The 25,423-nt window shown below is 37.2% G+C and overlaps 1 protein-coding gene across 9 annotated transcripts in view; it reads right to left on the bottom strand.

The window, feature by feature from the left end:
- The window catches only part of GRIK2 (glutamate ionotropic receptor kainate type subunit 2), a 731,033-nt gene that overhangs the window by 175,329 nt on the left and 530,281 nt on the right, over positions 1-25,423 (bottom strand). The window contains exon 11 of one of the 9 annotated variants that reach the window (XM_059889841.1): positions 14,026-14,416. The exons of the other annotated variants lie outside the window; for them this stretch is intronic. Within the exon in view, the coding sequence (XP_059745824.1) occupies positions 14,408-14,416 (9 nt within the window). The 3' untranslated portion in view covers positions 14,026-14,407. Of the gene's footprint in view, positions 1-14,025; positions 14,417-25,423 lie in introns of those variants that run through there. 9 annotated transcript variants of the gene reach the window in all.

Genomic DNA, 25,423 nt, shown 5'->3' on the forward strand with positions numbered 1-25,423 from the left:
TTGGCTAGTTTTCTGTGAGTATGGTTTCAGTGTGTCTGCCATCTGATGCCCTCTCGCAACACCTACCATCTTACTTGGGTTTTTCTTACCTTGGACATGGGGTATCTCTTCAAGGCTGCTCCAGCAAACCGCATTTGTTAGACTCCCTTAAACATTACAGAGAATAAATGATAATAAGATCTTCTGTATATCTTCCATCAGAAGAGAGACAGTTCAGTTCAGTTCAGTTGCTCAGTCACGTTTGACTCTTTTGGGCCCCATGGACTGTAGCACACCAGGCTTCCCTGTCCATCACCAACTCCAGGGTTTACTCAAACTTATGTGCATTGAGTTGGTGATTCCATCCAACCATCTCATCCTCTGTCATCCCTTTCTCCTCCCACCTTCAATCTTTCCCAGGATTAGGGTCTTTTCAAATGAGTCAGTTCTTCACATCAAGTGGCCAAAGTATTGGAGTTTCAGCTTCAGCATCATTCTTTCCAATGAATATTCAGAACTCATTTCTTTAGGATAGACTAGTTGGATCTTCTTGCAGTTCAAGGGACTCTCAAGAGTCTTCACCAACATCACAGTTCAAAAATATCAATTCTTCAGTGCTCAGCTTTCTTTATAGTTCAACTTGGCATCCATACATGACTACTGGAAAAACCATAGCTTTGACTAGATGGACGTTTGTCGGCAAAGTAATGTCTATAACTTTTAATATGCTGTATAGCTTGGTCATAGCTTTTATTCCAAGGAGTAAGTGTCTCTTTATTTCATGGCTTCAGTCACCATCTACAGTGATTTTGGAGCCCCCCAAAATAAAGCCTGTCACTGTCTCCATTGTTTCCCCATCTATTTGCCATGAAGTGATGGGACCAGATAACATGATCTTAATTTTCTGGATGTTGAGCTTTAAGCCAACTTTTTCACTCTCCTCTTTCACTTTCATCAAGAGCCTCTTTAGTTCTTCACTTTCTGCCGTGAGCGGGGTATACATATACATATGTATATGTATACATATATATACGTATCTGAGGTTATTGATATTTCTCCCGGAAATTTTGATTCAAGCTTATGCTTCATCCAACTCAGCATTTTGCATGATATAATCTGCATATAAGTTAAATAAGCAGGGTGAGAGTATACAGCCTTGATGTACATCTTTCCCGATTTAGAACCAGTCTGTTGTTCCATGTCCAGTTCTAACTGTTGCATCTTGACCTGCATACAGATTTCTCAGAAGGCAGGTGGTCTGTATTTCCATATCCTGAAGAATTTCCCACAGTTTTTTGTGATCCACATAGTCAAAGGCTTCGGTGTAGTCAATAAATCAGAAGTAAATGCTCTTCTGGAAATCTCTCACTTTCTTGATGATCCAGCGGACATAGGGAATTTGATCTCTGGTTCTTCTGTCTTTTCTAAATCCAGCTTGAACATCTGGGTGTTCATGGTTCATGAACTGTTGAAGCATGGCTTGGAGAATTTTGAGCATTACTTTGCTAGCGTGTGAGATGAGTACAACTGTGCAGTAGTTCAAATATTCTTTTGACATCGCCTTTCTTTGGGACTGGATTGAAAACTGACCTTTTCCAGTCCTGTGGCCACTGCTGAGTTTTCCAAATTTGCTGGCATATTGAATGCAGTACTTTCACAGCATCATCTTTCAGGATTTGAAATAGCTCAACCGAATTCCATCACCTCACTAACTTTGTTCGTAGTGATGCTTCCTAAGGCCCACTTGACTTCGCATTACAGGATGTCTGGCTCTAGGTGGGCGATCACACCATCGTGGTTATCTGGGTCATGAAGATCTCTTTTGTATAGTTCTTCTGTGTATTCTTGACACCTCTTTTTAATATCTTCTGGTTCAGTTAAGTCCATATCATTTCTGTCCTTTATTGTGCCCATCTTTGCATGACATGTTCTCTTGGTATCTCTAATTTTCTTGAAGAGCTCTCTAGTCTTTTCCATTCTATTGTTTTTCTCTATTTCTTTGCAATATCACTGAGGAAGGCTTTCTTGTCTCTCCTTGCTATGCTTTGGAACTCTGCATTCAAATGGGTATATCTTACCTTTTATCCTTTGTCTTTAACTTCTCTTCTTTTCTCAGCTATTTGTAAGGCCTCCTTAGACAACCATTTCACCTTTTTGCATTCCTTTGTCTTGGGGATGGTCTTGATCACTACCTCCTGTACAATGTCATGAACCTCTGTCCATAGTTCATCAGGCACTCTGTCTATCAGATCTGATCCCTTGAATCTACTTCTCACTTTAACTGTATAATCATAAGGGATTTGATTTAGGTCATACATGAATGGTCTAGTGGTTTTCCCTACTTTCTTCAATTTATGTCTGAATTTGGCAGTAAGGAATTTATGATCTGAGCCAAACTCAGCTCCCAGTCTAGTTTTTGCTGACTGGATAGAGCATCTCCATCTTTGGCTGCAAAGAATATAATCAATCTGATTTTAGTATTGACCATCTGGTGATGTCCATGTGTAGAGTCTTCTCTTGTGTTGTTAGAAGAGGGTGTTTGCTATGACCAGTGTGTTCTCATGACAAAACTCTATTAGCCTTTGACCTGCTTCATTTTGTACTCCTGGTTACTCCAGGTATATAATGATTTCCTACTTTTGCATTCCAGTCCCCTATAATGAAAAGGATATCTTTTTTGGGTGTTAGTTCTAGAAGTTCTTGTAGGTCTTCATAGAATTGTTCAACGTCAGCTTCTTCAGCATTACTGGTTGGGGGATAGACTGGGATTACTCTATTGAATGGTTTCCCTTAGAAAAGCGATCATTCTGTCGTTTTTGAGATTGCATCCAAGGACTGCATTCTGGACTCTTGTTGACTATGATGGTTACTCCATTTCTTCTAAGGTATTCTTGCCCACAGTAGTAGATATAATGGTCATCTGAGTTCAGTTCAGCCATTCCAGTCCATTTTAGTTCACTGATTTCTCAGATGTTGATGGTTACTCTTGCCATCTCCTGTTTGACCACTTCCAATTTGCCTTGATTCATGGACCTAACATTCCAGATTCCTATGCAATATTGCTGTTTTCGGCATTGGACTTTACTTCCATCACCTGTCACATCCACAGCTAAGTGTTGTTTTTGCTTTGTCTTTGTCTCTTCATTCTCTCTGGAGTCATTTCCCCACTGATCTCTAGTAGCATACTGGGCACCTACCAACCTGGGGAGTTCATCTTTCAGTGTCATATCTTTTTGCCTTTTCTTACTTTTCATGGGGTTCTCAAGGCAAGAATACTGAAGTGGTTTGCCATTACCTTGTCCAATGGAGCATGTTTTGTCAGAATTCTCAACCGTGACCCATCCATCGTGGTTGGCCCTACCTGGCATGGCTCATAGTTGCATTGAGTTAGACAAGGCTGTGGTCTATGTGGTCAGTTTGGTTAGTTTTCTGTGATTGTGCTTTTCATTTAGTCTGCCCTCTGATGGATAAGGATAAGAATCTTATGGAAGCTTCCTGATGGGAGAGACTGACTGAGAGGGAAACTGGGTCCTTGTTATGACAGGCACAGCCATGCTCAGTGAATCTTAAATCCAATTTTCTGTTGAGGGGCAGGGCTGTGTTCCCTTACTGTTGGGGCTTCCCTGGTAAAGGCTCAGCTGGTAAAAAATCCAACTGCAATGCGGGAGACCTGGGTTAGATCCCTGGGTTGGAAAGATCCCCTGGAGAAGGGAAAGGCTACCCACTCCAGTATTCTGGCCTGGAGAATTCCACAGACTGTATAGTCCATGGGGTTTCAAAGAGTCAAACACAGAAGATAAACTCTATTCTTATCTAAGAAGAGAGATAACATTTTGCTAGGTAGAACATACCTCTCTCCCAGAACTTACTTTACAAATAGATTTACCTCATATGCTGAATTACTAAGCAAACTTAACTAAGTGGGTCAAATCTAAATTATAAATTTACTTAACTCCTTACATTTAAAAGTCTGTGTTATATGCTTAGAACAAATACAAAGCACATATTAGTATTTGTTAAACAGATAAACAGGGCTTCCCTGGTGCCTCAGTGGTAAAGAATATGTGTGTGTTAAGTTACTTCAGTCATATCAACTCTTTGTGACCCCATGGACTGCAGCCCGCCAGGCTCCTCTCTCCATCGGACTTTCCAGGTAAGAAAACTAGAGTGGATTGCCATGCCGTTCTCCAGGTGATCTTCCTGCCCCAAGGATTGAACCCGCATCTCTTATTTCTCCTGCATTGGCAGGTGGGTTCTTATCATTAGTGTCATCTGGACACAACTTAGTAACAACAACAAAACAGTTAGACTGTTATAATAATATACACAGTAAGAAAGAACTTTGGGCAATAAAATATTCAGATATATCTAAATAGCTAGCCTGTATTGCATGTAGACGGAGAAGGAAATGGCAACCCACTCCAGTGTTCTTGCCTGGAGAATCCATGGGACGGGGGAGCCTGGTGGGCTGCCATCTATGGGGTTGCACAGAGTCGGACATGACTGAAGCGACTTAGGAGCAGCAGCAGCAGCAATGCATATAGATATCTTTATAATTGATACTCTAATAAAAAATACTTTGTAATATGTTTTCTCTGGTTTCCATGACTAGGGAAATTCCTTTGTTGCTGTTGTTTAGTCGCCTAGTCATGTCTGACGCTTTTGCAACCCCACAGACTTTAGCAGGCCAGGCTCCTCTGTCCATGGAATTTCCCAGGCAAGAATACTGGAGTGGGTTGACATTTCCTTCTCCAGAAAATCTTCCCAATCCATAGATGGAACCCATTATCTCCTGCATTGGCATGCAGATTCTTTAGCCACCTGGGATTTCCAGTGAAATTCTTTAAATCTGCATTACTTAATTGCTTTAAAGGTTTTAACTGTTTATTTGATATTTGTTAAAATGTTTGATGGAGAAGGAAATGACAATCCACTCCAGTATTTCTTGTTTGGAGAATTCCACAGACAAGCCTGGTGGGCTACAGTCCGTTGGGTCACAAAGAGTCAGACATGACTAAGTGACTAACTTTCACTTTCACTTTCAAAATGTTTGAGGTATGAGGGAACTAGGAATCCTGAAATCTATCTGAAATCATTCACTCAATTATTTAACAAGTTATTTTTGAGCAATTCACCAATTTATTTAACAAATATTTATTCTTGAATGACTGCTTTGTAATAGGAACTGTTCTAGATGCTCATAGTACTGCAAAGACAGACAAAGTGAAGAAAACAGCCACCTATCAAAAAACAATTAGATGCGATAATGTCAGAACATGAAGAGTGCTGAGAAGGAAGATAAATCAGGTTAAGAGGATCAGAGTGTGACTAGGGAAGAAGGGACTAAGATGAGCAAAGGAAATCTCCCCAAGGTCCTGAAGTTTGAGTCCAGACCTCAGTGAAATTGGGGATAAAGCCCTGAGATATTCTGATCAGAGTTCCCTGGCAGAGGGACTTATAAGTTACAAATGCTCTGGGGTAGATAGGAGCTGGGTATGTGGAAGGAGTAGTATACATGTCTCCACTTCCCCCCACCCCCCACAAGTTTCTCTCACTAAATCATCCTCTTGAGAAAGTCTCATGGAAATATAGAAACATCACATGACACACACTTCAAACCCTAAACAAAAGGTGTCAGATTTAGAAAACTTTTGTTATTGCACCTCTCATTTCACTCTTGTTTGGTTTTACCAATAAAAGGAAATAATTCCATTTATATTTATGCTCTTCTATTTATGCTATAAATGTGGTTCTATAAATTCTTTTATTCAAATTAACTGCAAAAGAGCTGTTTAGTTGTGCCTTAGAATTTGTTAAAATATTATAATACCAATTAAATATTTAAGAAAAACCTTATGTTTGTGGTAACTCAGTTTTATATAAATAATACTAGAAAAATAGGTCAATAATACTATCCACAGTAATTCTGAATCTGTGACATGACCTTACTCCTATATCCACCTATGTGATCACGGACGCCCTATAGAAATCCGTCAATTAGTAAAAATAGCTTTATGATTTTCTGTAAATATCACTGAGGAACAGCAATTTCCTTTCAGAATAGTTGATTTTCCTAATAATCCAGGTGTAATGATTGAGCTGATACCACTTCCCCGTGTTTATTAATAATAATTGAAGCTATTCCCATATTTGTTAATACAAGTTAATAACATATTCCCATATATTTAAGGATGCTTGAATAACTCACAGTTAAGTCTGAACAAAAAGGTTAAATAAGAAAAGTCCTGTAAAGCAGCAAACAAAAATCTCTCTAATACTGCTATAGTTGCAGTAGTGTTTGATAGGAGAAAACTGAATGCAATATTAAGAAATAGATCCATAAAACAAAGGTTAGAATTTTCCATTTATTGTTTTATCTAAGCTCCCGCCACTTTGGTCCTTCTTTGTCTTCCTTTCTTCTTTCCTAACTCTTTCTCTTTCTTTTTACTTCCCTAAAACCAGAACAAATGACTTTTTGTGTGTTGCCAAAAACTTTATGCAATAGAATTAAATGTCTAATTTCAGATGTAGAAGAACTTGATGGAAATCATAAGCAAAAATGTTTGTATTGAATGAAAAACAGGCTACTCTTCCAGGCTGCTTAGATCTTATATCTATCCATTGTACTAGAATTTCACATCTCAAATTTTTAGAAAATTTCCAAATTCAGAAACAGGCTGATACATAAAGGTATTTTCTCAAGATCACCTGTAATCTGGGACTATGAGTAGCTTTCACGCCTTATAAGGGAATAATTAATAAATTAGAATATAACTAGAAAGAATTACTATACATTATTAAGCAGCATTTTACAAAGTTTCCAATGAAACTGCCTGAACACTGAGAAAGTGAAAGTGAAAGGTGCTCATTTGTGTCTGACTCTCTGCAACTCCAGGAGTAAGAGGGAACAATACTCAATTTGATTATATTTCTGAATCTTTCCATATCTACATAAAAACTCAGAACAATGACTAAATTATAAAAACATTAGATATTCATGACTTCAGAAGGTAATTACTATTCATTCACTGGTTTAAAAGTTCACATAAATATATCTCATAGTAGAGTAAAATAAGCTTCTATTTTCTCATCTGTGAAACAATATGACAGGCTCTATCAATCACTATTTACTGGTAGACTAGGCAGAATGGGGATCTCTCCCAGAATTTATATAAGATTCCTTGAAGCAAGAAATACCAAAGGAATGATAAAAACATAATGAATTGTATGAAGAAAAGATCAATGGAGTTGTTAGGAGAAGATTCGGGGAATACTTTGAGACTTAAACTATGAGCAAGAAAGACCAATATAGCAATTAATAATCATAGATTCTGGATTTATTAGTGACCCAAACTTCCTGATCAGCATCCAGAATCTATGTCCGTGGCAGGTAGCTGAAGATAGGGGTATATTTAGTCTGCCAGAATATAGTTTTCCAAAATAATGGACTAAAACATAGGGCACTGGCAATAGTGGGGGTCATACAGTTATAAAAATGACCTTGACTTTTGCCCACTTATAAGAAAGATCACATCCAGTTTGGGTTCTATTTAGCTAGCACTAATAATGGATATTCACAGGAGCCCAGCGGACAACATCACGTTTCAACTTGTCAGTGAATCAAGTCTAGGCATTTAGAAGAACTGCTATGAATCGAGGGCCCTGGTTAGTCAGCAGCTATTTTAAGCTGTGAAGTGGAGGATAAAATTTCCCCCAAAGGTATAGTTACCTCTTTTCAGATAAAGCCAAGATGTCACGGCTGCCTGGATGGCTGAGTTCTTCAATACGTTATTTCCACTTAATAAGTGAAACTTTCAGTCTTCCCATATTGTTAGTTACTAAAGCCTAAGTTCCCCTACCTCAAAATAGGACCATCAAGCCACAGAGTCACAAGGTTTCTATGGATCAGGCATTCATTTTCATCAGTGGTCTAGCTGCAAACTAATACCTGCTTTTAAAAGGATGTAGATGGTGACCGTGTCTAGAAGATGATGAGTTCAGAATTCTAAGGCAAAACTTCAGGTATACAACACCAAGAGGCAAAAGCATCAGCCACCAAGACTTACAGTCTAAAGGGGTCACTAGGATCATGGGATTGAAAAGTACTAGAACTTTTCTACATGTAACTTTTTATGATTGGGAAGATTCCCTCTGGGCCTTAAGAAATGACATATTACAGGCAAACTCTTTTATTACATACATATGTAGAAGCAACAAACACACTATGTTGAATTGGTCCAAAGGTCCCTTAACATAAGGCCATGTTAGATTCCTTCCTTTATTGTGGATCCTGACACTGATCAGCTGCATGTGGATGACTCATGATACCAGTGAGACTAGGCAGTATGGTGCCTTGGTCACCTGTATCCAAAAAAGCCATACAAATTTTCTTACCTGACCAAAGTTCTCAAATATACACGAACAGGTGTTTGCAGTCTTTAGTCTCTCTGGAAAACAGAAAGACTTTGTTCCAATCTCTGCCAATTCTTATTCTTGAGTAAACTGGGATTGAGAGAGATGGTGAGAGGGATCAGGGAGAATGGAGGTGGAGAGCAGCTCCCCATCAGGAAGCAAGACTCATTTATCAATACTTTCAGTTTTGAGCAGTGTGTTGGTTGTTTGCTAATCACTCAAAGTTCCCATGTTTTTGGCCAGTCTAGTTATCTATATTAGATAGCAAGATCCTTAGTTTGAAATTATCTTTTTCACCAATGAGACCCGTTAATGCAGCAGCCACAGATACATTCATTGCCTTTCAGCTAGAACCATGGGGATTTCTGTATTAAATTCATGATAATGCACTTTCTTCTACCTGATCAATTCACCCTTTGGACAGTATACCTCAGTACTATTTCCTGCTTTCTAGGCTCTAACCATTCATCAATAGCAAAAGATAGCCCCTTAATCTTTCTTCTTGCCCACTATTTGGATAAAAGCATTTGCTCCTAGATCCTAGGAATTGGTCTCAAACCATTAAACCCAGCTCATAGAGGCTGTGGCCTTGAAATTTTAGAAACCCATATCTCTATTCTTATCCCATTCTCACTGCCTATTCGCAGAAGTTCCTGTAGTCTGAATACTTAAATTCCTTTGTCAGTTACATGCATTAGAAATCAGTCTGTTCTTTATTTTTAATTTTTTTCTCTCTGTATTGTTCACAATGGGGTAAATTTATTCATTTTTTTAGCCTATCCTATCTCTTAGAGTATATTTTTTAATTTATTGGTAAATATTTTACCAAAATTCCAGCAAATTCTCAGGTATTATCTTTTTAAATATTGCTTCTTTGCAATTATTTCCATTGTTTTCTTCTGGAACTCCTACTCAACATATGATGAAACTTCTCAATTTATTCTCCATTTCCCTTATCTCTTCTTTCAAAAAGTATATATTTTTTATTTATCTATGGTTTTTGTGTTGATTAAATTAATCACTATTTTTAACTCATTCTCTTTTCATGTTCAGTATACGTAGTCTCGGAGAAGGCAATGGCACCCCACTCCAGTGCTCTTGCCTGGAGAATCCCATGGACGGGGCCTGGTAGGCTGTAGTCCATGGGGTCGCTAAGAGTCAGACACGACTGAGTGACTTCACTTTCACTTTTCACTTTCATGCATTGGAGAAGGAAATGGCAACCCACTCCAGTGTTCTTGTCTGGAGAATCCCAGGGATGAGGGAGCCTGGTGGGCTGCCGTCTATGGGGTCGCACAGAGTCGGACACGACTGAAGCGACTTAGCAGCAGCAGCAGCAGCAGCATACCTAGCCTACTTTTTTTAATGACATTTTTACTACTTGTTAAACATTCATTATTTTTATTTTTCATATTTTCATATATAATTTTACTATATAATTTTTCATGCATTGTATATAATTTTAAAAGATATTTTGCCTTTACTTTTTATTTATAAAATATTGACAGTTGTACAAAATGTATTTTGCAAGGATAAAACCATGTTCTATTGTGTTTTTTTCAATATAAGCTTGCATTTTTTTTTTTTTTGTCATTTTTACCTATTTCATTCCCTCTCTCACTCGCTCAAGTATCCTCACAGATTCCGTTCAACTGGTCCTATTATTTCTTTCATTCTGTGATCCCTTTCTCATCTTCCAATCCATAGCAATGTTTCAAAAGGATAGTTTGAGTTTCACATCCCCTGGTGATATTGGTGTTTGAATCTAGTTCTGAAATAATCAGGTAACTTGACAGAGTTCTTACTTACCTGACAGAATCTGTGCCTTTCTGTTTACCTAGGATCACAACTTTCAAATAAACCAAAGCCTCCAATAGTAGTGGAGAAGGAAATGGCAACCCACTCCAGTATTCTTGCCTGGAGAATCCTGTGTACAGAGGAGCCTGGTGGGCTGCTGTCCGTAAGGTTCCATAGAGTCAGACATGACTGAAGCAACTTAGCATGCTCGCATGCATTGGAAAAGGAAATGGCAAGCCACTCCAGTGTTCTTGCCTGGAGAATCCCAGGGACGGGGGAGCCTGGTGGGCTTCCATCTATGGGGTTGCACAGTCGGACATGACTGAAGCGACTTAGGAGCAGCAGCAGCCAGAAGTTTAATGCTGCTTTCACAATGAACCACATCCAAGGTTCTGGTTTCAAGCAGTAAATATGTCTTTACACTTAGATTTCACACAAAGTACTCTTGTATTGTTGATCCTGTTCATGATGCCAATTGTCTTGTTGTTCACACTGTTTGCTGAACGCAGGGTAGGCAAGGCATGAACTAAGAGGCTGGAAGAAGACGTGAGGAGCCATAGGAACTGCAGGCATGTCTATTCTCTCCTGGCTGGCACAGAAGCCATAACACAGCCTCTATCCTGGCTGACACAGCAGCTTTAGAAGCAGCCATAACATAGCCATTATATAACCTCATATACCACAACCATGATGTTGCTCCAATGTAGTAGCCCCAATGCAGCAGCAGCCAGGGCTTTCATGGTGAAGCTCATACAGGCATACTGCACAAAGTAGCCCATGACCAAGCGAATACCTTGTGATGCACATGTGCAATGCTATAAGTAATCTCAGCTGTTACATAACTGTGCAAAGTCATTGTTACAGAACATGGGGTGAGAGTGCATGAGAGCATGGGGTGAGAGTGTCTGACTGGCAACATCTTGTTGATTTCCTCACAATTTTTAATCAGTGGATAATTCTAGACCAACAAGCTCTACTTATGCATCAGGGCCCTGGGGTTGATAGCTTTAGCTGGGTTTATTCTGCTTATTTTGCATGGATTTTTGTTTTGGGTATTAATCAAGGAGGAGCCTTAATTAGTTTTGGGGTCTTAGAGGAGTCTTCAAAGCCTGATATTTCTACATCATCTTGACAAGAAATAAAGGAGTAGGGTTTTTTTCCCTAAATTTATTATAATATACATTCTTTCTGGCAAGATGGTTCAAAGAGGTAAAGATAGCAAATAGTAACCTAAGAGGGAAAATGAGGAAAATTGTATGGAAACCAGTGGCAAAGAATGCTTCAGAGTAGGAAGTTGAATAAATAGCTTTTTACAGATCAAATAAGACAAAGCCTGACAAATATCTATGGGATTTAGCAACTTGGCAACATTAATAAGAGCAATTTTTGATGACATGTTTGCTCAAAAACAATTATTGGTGAGATATGAGATGCACTGTACAACCAAATAAAGAAGGAAAGGTAAAGATGATAAGGACATTTGCCTCAGAGGGTAACTTGAAACATTGGGTGACTGCTGAAATATATTTTTCTTAATGAGAAATCATGGTCCTTTAAAAACACAAATGTAAATTGATCAGAAGTGAAAGGCTTAGATGTCTAAAGCAGAGAAAGAAAGAAACTTAGATCTAAAAATTCCTGAACACACAAGCTAGAATGGAAAAGAAAGATGGAAAGATAATCCTTGAGAAGGACCAATCTCTCCATCAAACCCACAAGAGGACAAAACAGCTGTTAATGAGCAGTGCTTGTAAATTTGATGATCAGCATTGAGGTAGGACATTCTTATCTAATGATACTATTTCTCTTAGAAGCAGGAGAGCAGGTTTTCTGTTTAAGTTGGAGAGGGACTGGTAGACTTGAGAAGCAGAAAGAAACTTTAAGAACAGTGTTGTAGAATGTAAGAGAATGTGGTAACTACAAAGAGTTTGTAGCAGTTGTGACAGAATTGACAGCTCATTTGGGATTACTATCAGTTATAGAGGCTCCACTTTTCATGATGATTTTCTCCAGCTGAGTTTATTTTTCTGAGTCAGGCCCAGTGGAGAAGATAATGACACAAATACAGGGTCAAGTTTTCTGTAAAACAACAGAGGAAAAATAAATTCAGTACTAGAGAAGAATGTCTGTGACAATAAAAGAGAGAAACTTAGCTGGATATGGAGAAATACAATGAAGGAAATAACTGATATATGAAAAACAAATAGATGATTAATCAACTCATAGGTTCGAGAGGGTCAAAATCAAGTGTAATGGGGTCAAATTTATCTAAAAGTAAGAGGAAAGGAGTTAAATTTCTGAATTACTGATCTAAGAGTTAGTGTACTTTGAGTCACAATAATGATTGTGATGCAATTGTGTCCAAGGGGACACAAAAAGTTGGACACGACTGAGTGACTAAGTACAGCACATGGGCATATATAAAACGTGGCTAAAAGGCTCCTGGGAATGAACAATTCAAGAAGTCTGGGTCCGTGGTGATGAATGGGTCATCTATAAAGACATTGAAGACATAAAGACATAAAAACAAAACAAAAAAAACAAGACAAAAAGAATTTATATAAAGACATAAAATCAACTATCTTAAAGTGATCCAGTGGTTAAAGTTAACAGTGGATGAGTAACTGTGATTAAGAAGTGGGTGGAGGATAACTTAAAAAAGAGAAGGAAGAGTATATCCAGGGACATGCACCTCAGAGAAGCATGGCTTTCCTGGAGCTTAGAGAATTCATGAACTGGGAACAGCAATAAGGAGAGTGGTATTGGGTATTGAGGTATTCAATTATATTCTGGTTTTTCTTTTTCTGAGCACATAGTTGACTATACTCCTTTCTTGCCACAAGGTTGAGCATACCCAAATGCTACTTTGGTTAATGGAATAAAAGGAGAATCAGTATGCTCTCATTTCTAAGAAGAAACTTTTAAGAGACAGTGTCCAGTTCACCATGTTCCCATTCTTGCCTGATGTGATCAATCAGCAATGCTCACATGGCAGTGGCCCCATCAGCTTGGCTTCTAACGAGAAAATATGGAGCAGAATACTCAGCTGGCCTTTAATCCATACATAGTTGAAGTGAGAAACAATTTCTGTAGGTAAAAACTGCAGACATTTGTGTTTAGCTCGTGATGCCTGATCCAGTCTTTCTTATCAATCTGACCCAGCCTTTTGTACTGGAGGACCAAAGAATTGAGTCTTTCAATTTGTGGTGCAGAGGACCTTTGAGAGTCTCTTGGGCAGCAAGGAGATCAAACCAATCAATCCTAAAGGAAATGAACCCCAAATATTTACTGGAAGGACTGATGCTAAATCTGAAGCTCCAATACTATGGCCACCTGATGAGAAGAGCCAACTCATTGGAAAAGACCCTGATTCTGGGAAAAATGAAGGGCAGGAGGAGAATGGGGTGACGGAGGATGAGATGGTTGGATGGCATCACTGACTCAATGGACATGAGTTTCAGCAGATTCTGGGAAAGGGTGAAGGACAGGGAAGGCTGATTTGCTGTAGTCCATGGGGTTGCAAAGAATTTGACACGACTTAGTGACTGAACAACAAAAATAGCCTCTCAAGATAAGTGAGGTGAGACAGAGTAGCCATCATGGACAGGGCTACAGAGATAGAGCAATTTGAACAGGAGAGAGGACAAACATTGTAGGAAACAGCCAAGGAAGAATATAGAAATGAAGGAAGATTATTAATGATGGAGGGGTAGGGATACAGAGAATATAATAAATGGCTTGTGAGAAAGGAAACAAGGGGTAACATAGGTCAGAGCAAAGTCAAAATATCCCAGCACATTGTACAGATAAAAATACAGGAATAATTAAATAGACCAGTTAGTCTTAGAGTGTTTATAATGTCTGATAATAAAATCGTGTGGTACATTTTGTTTAAAAAACCTTTTCATGTTTAAAAAATACACTATTAAGGACACAAATTGCAAGTTTTCATGGTTTTCCACAAAATTCTGACACACACTGCTTGTTTTAGGAGTAGGATCCGGTGCCAACCCTCTCCTCTTCCTTCTCTCTTGTCACAGATGTATTAGGTGAAATAGGCATAAAATTTGACATTTGGATGGTCCTGTCCATAGATTCCAGAGAAGATGTGGACTTTTCCTTATTTGTTTATCCTATTGATAATTTCAATAGGAAGCAGACTGAGTAGAAGAGGCAGTGAGATGTCTGGGTTTATGTTTTCATTCATTTCAGATACTTGCTATCCTTTCTAGCAGAAAAAAAGAAAAAAAAAAAACTACTAATGACAGGTAACACTTACTGAAAGCTTATAATACACCTGGCCGTATTCTTAGCGCTTAGGATGTTTTATGTCATTTAATCTTTAGCATGAAGTTTATGCTTTTGTCAATATTCTTTTTCAGGTTAAAAAAATAAAATAAAAGTGAGGCTCAGGGACTTAGGCAAGTTGCTCAAAATCAGCCTATGATAATAAATAGAGGGGGATTTGGAAATCTGGCCCGTTGCAGTTATTCTACTGGTTATAATTTTAAAACATTTTTAATACAAAAATATATTCGATGGACTGATTATCTTTCAACATAGAATGAAAATGTATTAAGGAATAATGAATTGAAAAATAGATTTCACTGAGGATAGCAAATGAAGCCATGATCAAATCTCCACTAAATTATCTAAGTTCATATTGAACTTTAACCATGAGAAATTGTCCTTGACAACAACACTGAATCTTAATTCATTCAAACAATACCTATTTTTTTCTCAGATATTTTTATTCCTTTAAAATTATTAATATACATATACATACTTTTATACTGCTTGTATAAATTAATAGACATATATACCACACGCCTATAAAATATATGTAAACATGCATGTTTGCCTATGTGTAATTGTACTATTACAACAATTACTTTAAAAAATTATGAAGGTCAAGTTTACTTGTCTTAAAAAACACTTAAACAATACACCATGACTTATACAGAGACAAAAAGAGAACACATCAAAATATTAGTATATTTGTATGCATATTACGTATTCTGTTTTAATTAGAAAATTCAACCTTGCCTGCTATGACAAACTACAACATAAATAATTTATGTAAAGAGATGCATGGGAATTAATCTGTCTACCTTAGCAAATACATAAAAGCAACGTCATTTACTTCAGGTCTTAGAATGACCAAGTACTGCCTGGCAACAAGATTCATCATAATTCAAAAAAATTCTTTACACCGTGAAAGATTGATTTGAAAACAGAAGGACACTAGTTGTTTGGTTACTATGGCTTTTCCTGGCAGGAATCCAGGTATTACAACTGCACAACCTTACAAACAGCATAGGAATTGACTGTTTTAACAAAGGGTCTCAGCTGGGTCATGAGTGGTGCACATTAATTCTCACTGTGCATTGATGAGCTCTCTTTGAACTTTGCCAAGGTTTAAACAATGATGACAGGCCTCTGGCACTGTCTGAAAAGATGGGCCTTGAACTATACTTCAAAAATGAAGCTTTTCGTTTGTTTTTGTAGGAAACCACATTTTGGTCATTTAGACCAGTTATCAGTTTTCATTAGATCTAGAGTCTTAAGGAAACTTGAAAGTATCAGAAAAGAATTTTTTGCCACATCCATCTTCTAAAGCAAAGAACCTAATGTTGTTTTTAAATTAATCCTTAAAGGTTATATATTTAAATCCCATGGTAAGAAAAGTGTCTGCAAACCTTTTAATGGTATGATAATAAGATGAAATGTATAGATGGAATCAAATGAAATCTGTGGCATTTCATTTTATGTGGTATTTCATTTTAATGTATAAAAATACCAATTTTATGTTTCAACCTAATATTGCTAGTTACATAATTAATTGATTTGCCTAAACATTTTTTCCTTACATTTTGACTTCTAAATACTGACACCTGATTACATTTTTATTTGTAATGTTGATCCCAAGGTAAGAGATAATTATACCCTATTTTAAAACATTAATTAGCTTTTTTAAGCAAGGAAAATGAAACAAAATAGTTACATGTGTATGTGTGCACACTTGCATATACATATTCCTGCAACCGATTCATCATAATTGTTGACTGATAGATGTTGTTGACTAGTGAATAATATTTTAGGAGAAAGCGATAATAAATAATTTATACTGATTTGTAAACATTGTTTTCTTTTACAATGGTGACTGGTGTTTATACAAAAACATTTCTTGAACACATTTTCTGATTCACAACTCTGATCATGTTAGATCTTTCATGACGCATTCACAATGCCAGCTCACCACACACTTTTAACATGCTTCCAATCTTAGATATTCTCTCTTTGCGCTGGATTTACTCCCCAGCCCTCCTGGGTGCATCATGACATCTGATTCTTTAATCAGTCGCTTGTGGTAATTGTACATTCATATCTAGTTTCTGTACCACATTACACATTCTAAAGGGAGGAGTGTGACACACACTGTGACACAGAAGTCTATCTCTGTGGCACTGATAGTGACTGGCACACAGAAGAGAAAAAAGCAGCAGTCCTTCAATGAATAAATGAAATAAAACTCCTTTGGGCTTCTTCTTGAATATGTTTATTCTCAATGATATTAACAACATTGCTCTTTCTTATAACTCCTATGGTTTTGTTTAATTAAATATTATGTATTTAATTTTGATGTTTTCTCGTTTGGGAATGGGGTCGGGAAAATGTCATTTCCCAAAGAAATAAAATCGACAATACCGAAATCCAATATACAATGAAAGGGACTAAGTGTTTGTGGAGATATCCCTCCAGTTGCATTTCCAGAAGGATTAAATGATCAGAAGAATAGTTTTAATTCTGAAACTAAAATGAAGGAAATACGAAGCCAGAGATTTTGAGCTGGCATTTGCTGAGTACACTGCCAACTCTATCATCCTCATAGTCTAGCTCTGAGGTAGACTCCAAAGCTAAGAAGCCCAACTTCAAAGATAAGGCCTGGGTCTCAAACAAAATGTGAAATGAAAGATCAGATGTGAGCCTTTTGTATAAAAGCAACATGCCCTAGCACACTCATACTCAGTGGGTCAACTAAAATAAAGACCATGCCAGAGTTTAACCTTTCTAAGGTCCTTGCACAGTTTTGATATTGGCATCTTGTTAAGCATGCTTGCTAAAATAGCCACTAAAATAATAAAAAGTAAATAAAGGTTATAACTTTAGACTAACAGAGGAAGAAAGGATTGAGACCAAAGAAAATCCATTCAATCCAAAATAAATCAAGTAAAAAAGAAAAAGGGAGCAAATTTAGATGATAAAAATGAAATTGTCTTGAGAGATTATCATTGTGTCTTAATTACTTATCCATCTAATCAAGAAGCTACCTACTTTTTCTAAGGTTCTTATCATAACACATGCCCTCCTACTATTTCATCTTGTATTACCTGATATATCTGACAATATTTGCTTGAGAAACATTTAAAACTGACATTCCTATGTGCCTACATTTGGGATACAAAGTATTTCAGAATGCTTTTATCTATTACTCTCTAGCTGTGACTAATTTCTCCATTTTTAATTTCTCATAAATTCGACAATCTTACCCCAATTTTTTTTCTTTTTCAGAAGGAATCTGTGATGATAGGAGAGCTATGGCTTAGAATAAAATCACAGGTATGATGTGAAGTTTATTACACTTCGCTAGTGTACTGAGGTGGAGAAGGAAATGGCAGCCCACTCCAGTGTTCTTGCCTGGAGAATCCCAGGGACGGCGGAGCCTGGTGGGTTGCCGTCTATGGGGTCGCACAGAGTCGGACACGACTGAAGCGACTTGTCGCACAGAGTTGGACACGACTGAAGCAACTTAGCAGCAGCAGCAGCAGTAGCAGTGTACAGAGGAGTAGAGGCAAGATGGACCATTTATACCCATCCACCTATTCTATGAATATTGTTTAACCATCTCTACTCTGTGTGTTGAGTGTTATGGGAGGTACCAAGAGGAAGATGAAATCATTCCTGCCTCAGTGAAGGTACTGACACCTGCATGGTGGAAACAAGGCATGCAAGTTGACAGCCAGAATATGAGTGTTGGGGAAATTAATTTGAGGCATATCCCTATTTATAAGTAGTTTTGTAGGTGGAGTTGGTCAAACTGACATGGATGGGAAAATAGGGTTAATTTATTTAAGAAAGCCTCATTAAGAATCTGGCAAAGGACAGGGAAGCCTGGTGTGCTGCAGTCCATGGGGTCACAAAGAGTCATGAATGAGCGACTGGACAACATTAAAAATCTATTTTGTCTTAGGCACTGTGTTAAGTCCTAGAGATACAGATTATCCCAAAGCTTATATCGTAAACAGAGAGAAAAGCCTGAAGATATATCTATTGAATAACAGAAAGTGACATCAGAGAGAATATTTGGAATCTAAATGTTGCTAAAAAAAATTAATCTCAGGTGAAAGAAAAAACTATAGTGCATCATAAGGTATCAAAGATAATCATTTCTAAAGAGAAGAAAATATAAGGACTAAATATTTTATATTGTCTAATACTAAACAATTGACACATAAAGAAGTATAGATTATACATTTGTACTTGAATACATCCCATATACAATATCTTTGATATTCCAAAATCCAACTTGAATCTTGATTTTAAAAATTTGACCCAAAATATCATCCTAATTAAATATGCGAAAAATAAACTTTTCTCTTCAACGACTTTAGCAAACTGAATGTCCTTGAGGAACCAGAAAACCTTAAATATAATTAAAAATGACTAGGAAATTCTATGGGTGAAGACACATGCTTTAGCATAAAACAACATTGGTTAATGTTAGTGTAATTACATACTAACAAATAAATGCATTCTCAATAGACTGTTCTTAATTAATAAAAATAAACCCATCTGGCAAAGAGATATAGAAATCTTTTGTTAAACCTGTCTTCAAAAGTATTCTTAACCAGATCAGAGTTATCTTAAATTGAATTGTTTTTCAATGCACTTAAATGAACCTGACCAAGTTCATTCTTTTAGTCATGTGTGATGTTATATAAACTAACATCTTTTAGGTAGAACTACATTCTAAAATTAAATTAACTGCAGTGCTAAATATAGTATATTGGAAAAAGCATCTGTCATTTTCTCACAATTTAAGCTTAAAAACTTCCTTGATCCTTTTCCTTCCAGGTAGGATTAGATATATACCCCTCAATTTTCCCAAATATCTTGCAAATATCTCTATTATTGTATTACCTGAAGTATATAAAATGTATTTATGTGTCTATGTCACCTAGGATTCATACTTATCTTTAGTCTTCAGTGGCTAAAATTAGGACAGACTGAAAAATGCTGAGTTACTAGTACTGAATTATATTTTTATTTAGGGCAAAGAGTCGGACATGAGTGAGAGACTAACACTTTCACTTAGGGATATACTGAAGAATATCATTTTTTGGCCATTGCATTATTTCCACTATTCAAGTTTACTTTGAAAAGCAATTCCACATAACTCCTGTGGAAGGAAAATCCAGGCACAGTTAAAAAAATGGTATTTATTCTATTAAGAAAATTCATTCTATGGTTGTATTTTTTAAATTATTTTAACTTTTGTTTAGAACTTTGTTATTGTTTAGATTTGTTTTGTGTTCTAAAGAAAAGGTCACCTTAAAAAAAGTCACATTTATTTAAAATAGAGAACCAACAGGGACCTACTGTATAGCAGACGGTACTCTGCTCAATACTCTGTAATAACCTAAATAGGAAAAGAATTTGAAAAATTATAGATACGTGTATATCTGTAACTGAATCACTTTGCTGTACACCTGAAACAAACACATTGTTAATAAACTATACCCTAATATAAAATAATTTTATATCTGTTTCAGTTACATTTATTCTGCTTTTCTTATAATAGATGCAAGTCAGTGATTATGATTAAATAACACCTTATACCACAGACAAATGAATTTTTCAGTCTACTGCTTCAACAGTGTCACTGTAAATTCACTCTCTGAGTCAAATATAAACTCCTTATTATTGAATTCAAATAATTCTAGATTTTTGATCTGTTCCTGTGGGCAATTTTCTCCCAGAATACCTTTGCCCTTATTGTTCTACTTTCATTTTTATATAGTACTTACTTGTTTGAGTCATCATCACATCCTCAGTTTCACTTTTTTCATTCTAATCTGTTTTCTCCTGTTCATTTAAGAAGCTTTTAAAAAAAAGTTTTCTTTCTTTTTTAAGAAGCTTTTCCTGACTATGTCAAGGAAAAGTTTCAATGCCCGGCAGTGTGAGACTGATTAGCTATGCACTGTTTTGTCAGAGGCAAAATTATATATAGGAGTGTATAGAAGTCTCCATAAATCTATAGGAACCTCTATAATCCCGAGTTAGCTTTTTACTTCTTCTAAAGTTTCTAATTATGTCTTATGGTATTTTTTTCTGATAATATTTATATCTAAAATATTCATTTTACCAAATTTTAAGTATTTTAAGTTCAACAATCTTGTTTGAAGAAAGTAGTAATAATAAGTAGTAAAGTAAAGAAAGTAGTAATAAATGGGGGATATTTATGCAATAATATATAGTTACAAAATAAAATAATCCTTAAGACTGGTTTTTACTATAATATTACAACCAAATAGTAAATTGCCAGGAGTTCATTATTAGGGAAATAATTAGGGAAATTTAAAAAATCTTGAGAATACATCAAAATTTTTAATTTGTTTTTAAATTTATGAATAAAAAACACAAATATTTCTAAAGATAATGTCAATGTTACTGCAAAAGTAAACAGAAAAGATAAAATAGAACCATTATATTTAAAAGATATTATAATGCTGTAGTTAACACTCTTTCCCAGGAGAGATATTCAATAAGCAGTTGCTATTAAGTAAGTATCAACTATGGGATAATTTCTTGTGAATAGTAATCTATTATACAGTATAAATCAGACTTGTACTAATCTATGATCTCCTGATTGTGAAGTAACTTTCTCAATAGTTTGTCTCTGAACTACTTAACAGTACATTTCCACTTTCAACAACTTGCTGTTTTAATCACTGAGAAAATAGTTCAGTTACAGAGAATTACATTAGTCCTTCTTAACAAGTCATGCACTCTTCCAAGTACTTAGTTCTAATGTCTGAGTTAACAGAAGATTTCTCATTTAAAGTAAAAATCAATTTTTTACACTGCTTTTTTTTTTTCCAAAGGAAAATTATTAACTAATATGTCTGACAGAGGATGAGATGGCTGGATGGCATCACTGACTCGATGGACGTGAGTCTGGGTGAAATCCGGGAGTTGGTGATGGACAGGGAGGCCTGGAGTGCTGTGATTCATGGGGTTGCAAAGAGTCAGACATGACTGAGCAACGGAACTGAACTGAAGTCTGACTTAGACTATTTGGTTGTATATCTTCATGAAGAGAGTGGAAAGAATTCAGACTTTTACTTAAGTATAAGTCCAACCAGTGTGGACTTAAGTCCATACTGGTAGACTTACTGAACAAACTGCATGTGGTAAAACAACTAAATATGAAAAACAAAAATGTTAAGACTCTTAAATAATAGAATATCTTAATGAGTACCTAAGGAAGGATTTCCCCAACAAAGAAAGGAAAACATCATAACTCTGGGAAAAAATAAGTAAATCAACAAACTCAAACTTTAAAAAGTCTATTCCAAAATTCACACAAACACAAACACATACTTTAAACAAATTAAAAGACAATATCCTAACCAGGAAAAATATTTGCATTATTAGTATACAAAAAGTATAACAAATACCATATATCAAAAAGGAAAGGTGAAGGAAGTAAGTGGGAAAATCAAAGGAGGAGAAACTAACTAAAAAGTCAATCAACATGGAAGGAGTGGGGGAAGAGACTACTAATAGAGGAATTACAAGTTAAAGCAATGGGATTCCTTATCTCCTGACTGTGTTTTAGTCCCTTATTTTTGTCCAATTCTTTGCGATCCCACGGACTGGAATCCACCAAGCTCCTCTGTTCATGAAATTCTCTAGGCAAGAGTATTAGAGTAGGCTGTCATTTCCTGCTCCAAGGGATCTTCCTGACCCAGGGATTGAACCTGAGTCTTCCGCATTGCAGGCAGTTTCTTCATCATCTGGGCTTCCGTTGTGGCTCAGGTGGTAAAGAATACTCCTGCAATGGATTCAATCCCTGGGTTGGGAATACCCCTGGAGAAGGGAAAAGCTACCCACTCCAGTATTCTGGCCTGGAGAATTCCATGGACTACAGTCCATGGGGTCACAAAGAGTCGGACATGACTGAGCTACTTTCACTTTCACTTTTCTTTATCATCTGAGCCACCAGGGAAGCCCTGACTGATCAAATTCAAATAGTGTGAATCTCAAGTTAGTGATTTTGCAGAGAAACAGAAACGCATAAACTACTGGTAGAAATGGAAATCGGTAAAACAATTTGGAGAATAGTATTTTCAGTATCTAATGAAATGTAAAATATAGGTAAACTCTGACAATTCCTTTCTTAGTGCATCTCTTAGAGCGGCTCTTGCATAGGTGCTCCAGAAGACAAGACAGCAAGACAAGACATGGCTCTTCTGACAGCATCCATTTTCACAGCATAACACTGGAAATAACTTGAATCTCTCTCCACAGGGACTGGTTAAATAAAAATGGTATGTTCCTAGTATCAAATATTAAAACTATTAAAAATTTATACATAATGACCTGAAAGAATATCAAACAAGAATAACTGCATGTAAGGAGGAATGAGGGAAATGTAATTATATTTTTGTAATTGATTTGGAAATCACTAAATTGACAAATTTTATGGTGAGTATATGAAGAGTCTGTGTGTGTGTGTTAATTGCTCAGTCCTGTCCAACTCTTTGTGACTCCACTGACTATAGCCCACCAGGCTACTCTGTCCATGGGATTCTCCAGGTAAGAATACTGGAGTGGGTTCCTAAGCCCTTCCCCAGGGGATCTTCCCAACCCAGGGATCAAACCCAGGTCTCCCAAACTCTGGGCAGCTTCTTTACCGTCTGAGCTACCAGGGAAGCCCAGAGTAGATCACACAAAATGCAGGGCTGGATGACTCACAAGCTGGAATCAAGATTTGTGGGAGAAATATCAACAACTTCAAATATGCAGATGATACTACTTTAACGGCAGAAAGTGAATAAAATCACCCTACCTACCTCCTGAGGAATCTGTATACAAGTCAAGAAGCAAAAGTTAGAACAGGACATGGAAGAACAGACTGGTTCCAAATAGGGAAAGGAGTACATCAAGGCTGTATATTGTCACCCTGCTTATTTAACTTATATGAAGAGTACACCATGAGAAATACTGGGCTGAAAGAAGCACAAGCTGGAATCAAGACTGACGGGAGAAATATCAATAACCTCAGATAGGCAGATGACACCACTCTTATGGCAGAAAGCAAAGAACTAAAGAGCCTCTTCATGAAAGTGAAAGAGGAGAAGTGAAAAAGTTGGCTTAAAGCTCAACATTCAGAAAACTAAGATCATGGCATCTGGTCGCATTACTTCATGGAAAACAGATGGAGAAACAGTGGAAACAGTGGCTGACTTTATACTTTTGGGCTACAAAATCACTGCAGATGGTGACTACAGCCATGAAATTAAAAGATGCTTACTCCTTGGAAGGAAAGTTATGACCAAACTAGACAGCACATTAAAAAGCAGAGACATTACTTTGTTGACAAAGGTCTGTCTAGTCAAAGCTATTGTTTCCCAGTAGTCATGTATGGATGTGAGAGTTGGACTGTAAAGAAAGTTGAGCGTCAAAGAATTGATGCTTTTGAACTGTGGTGTTGTAGAAGACTCTTGAGAGTCCCTTGGACTGCAAGGAATCAAACCAGTCCATCCTAAAGGAAACCAGCTCTGAATATTCATGGGAAGGACTGATGCTGAAGCTGAATCTCCAATACTTTGGCCACCTCATGCAAAGAACTGACTCATTGGAAAAGACCCTGATGCTGGGAAAGATTGAAGGCCGGAGGAGAAGGGGATGACAAAGGATGAGATGGTTGGATGGCATCCACCGATTCAATGGACATGAGTTTGAGTAAATTCCAGGAGTTGGTGATGGACAGGGAAGACTGGTGTGCTGCAGTCCATGGGATCACAAAGAATCAGACATGACTCAGCAACTGAACTGAACTGAACTGACGAAGAACCAAAAAGCTTCTTGAAGGTGAAAGAGGAAAGTGAAAATGATGACTTTAAATTCAACATTCAAAAAACGAAGATCATGGCATCCGGCCCTATCACTTCAAGGCAAATAGAAGGAAAAAAGTGGAAAGTGTCAGATTTCATTTTCTTGGTCTCCAAAATCAATGCATATGGTGGCTGCAGTCTCGAAATTAAAAGAATCCTTGGGAGAATAGCTATGATGAACCAAGACAGTGTATTTAAAAGTAGAGACATCACTTTGCCGACAAACATCCAAATAGTCAAAGCTATGGCTTTTCCAGTAGTCATGTACAGATGTGAGCTTGCTTGCTTGCTTAGTTGCCCAGTCGTATCTGACTCATTGAGACCCTATGGACTGTAGCCCACTAGGTTCCTCTGTCCATGGAATTCCTCAGGCAAGAATACTGGAGTGGGTTGCCATGCCCTCCTGCAGGAAATCTTCCCAACCCAGGGATGGAACCTAGGTCTCCCACATTGCAGGAGGATTCTTTTACTATCTGAATCACCAGGGAAGCCCAAGAATACTGGGGTGGGTAGCCTGTCCCTTCTCCAGGGGATCTTCCTGCCCCAGGAATTAAACTGGGGTCTCCTACATGTGCAGGCAAATTCTTTAACAGCCTAACTACCCAGGAAACCCATGGATGTGAGAGTTGGACCATAAAGGAGGCTGAATGTCAAATAATTAACGCTTTCAAAATGTGGTATTGGAGAAGACTCCTGAGAGACCCTTGACAGCAAGGAGATCAAACCAGTCAATCCTAAAGGAAATCAACCTTGAATATTCATTGGAAGGACTGGTGCTGAAGCTGAAGCTTCAATACTTTGGCCACCTGATGCAAAGAGCTGACACACTGGAAAAGACCCTGAGGCTGGGAAATATTGAAGGCAAGCAGAGAAAGGGCCAACAGAATATGAGATGATTGGATGGCATCACTGACTCAATGGACATGAGTTTGAGCAAAGTCAGGGAGATAGAGAAGGACGGGGATGCTGGAAAGCTGCAGTTCATGGGGTTATAAAAAGTCAGATACAACTTAGTGATTGAACAACAACAGGGACTTCAGTACTATCTGTTA

This window comes from Bos taurus, chromosome 9, assembly GCF_002263795.3.
Source record: "Bos taurus isolate L1 Dominette 01449 registration number 42190680 breed Hereford chromosome 9, ARS-UCD2.0, whole genome shotgun sequence".
Lineage (NCBI taxonomy): Eukaryota > Metazoa > Chordata > Mammalia > Artiodactyla > Bovidae > Bos > Bos taurus.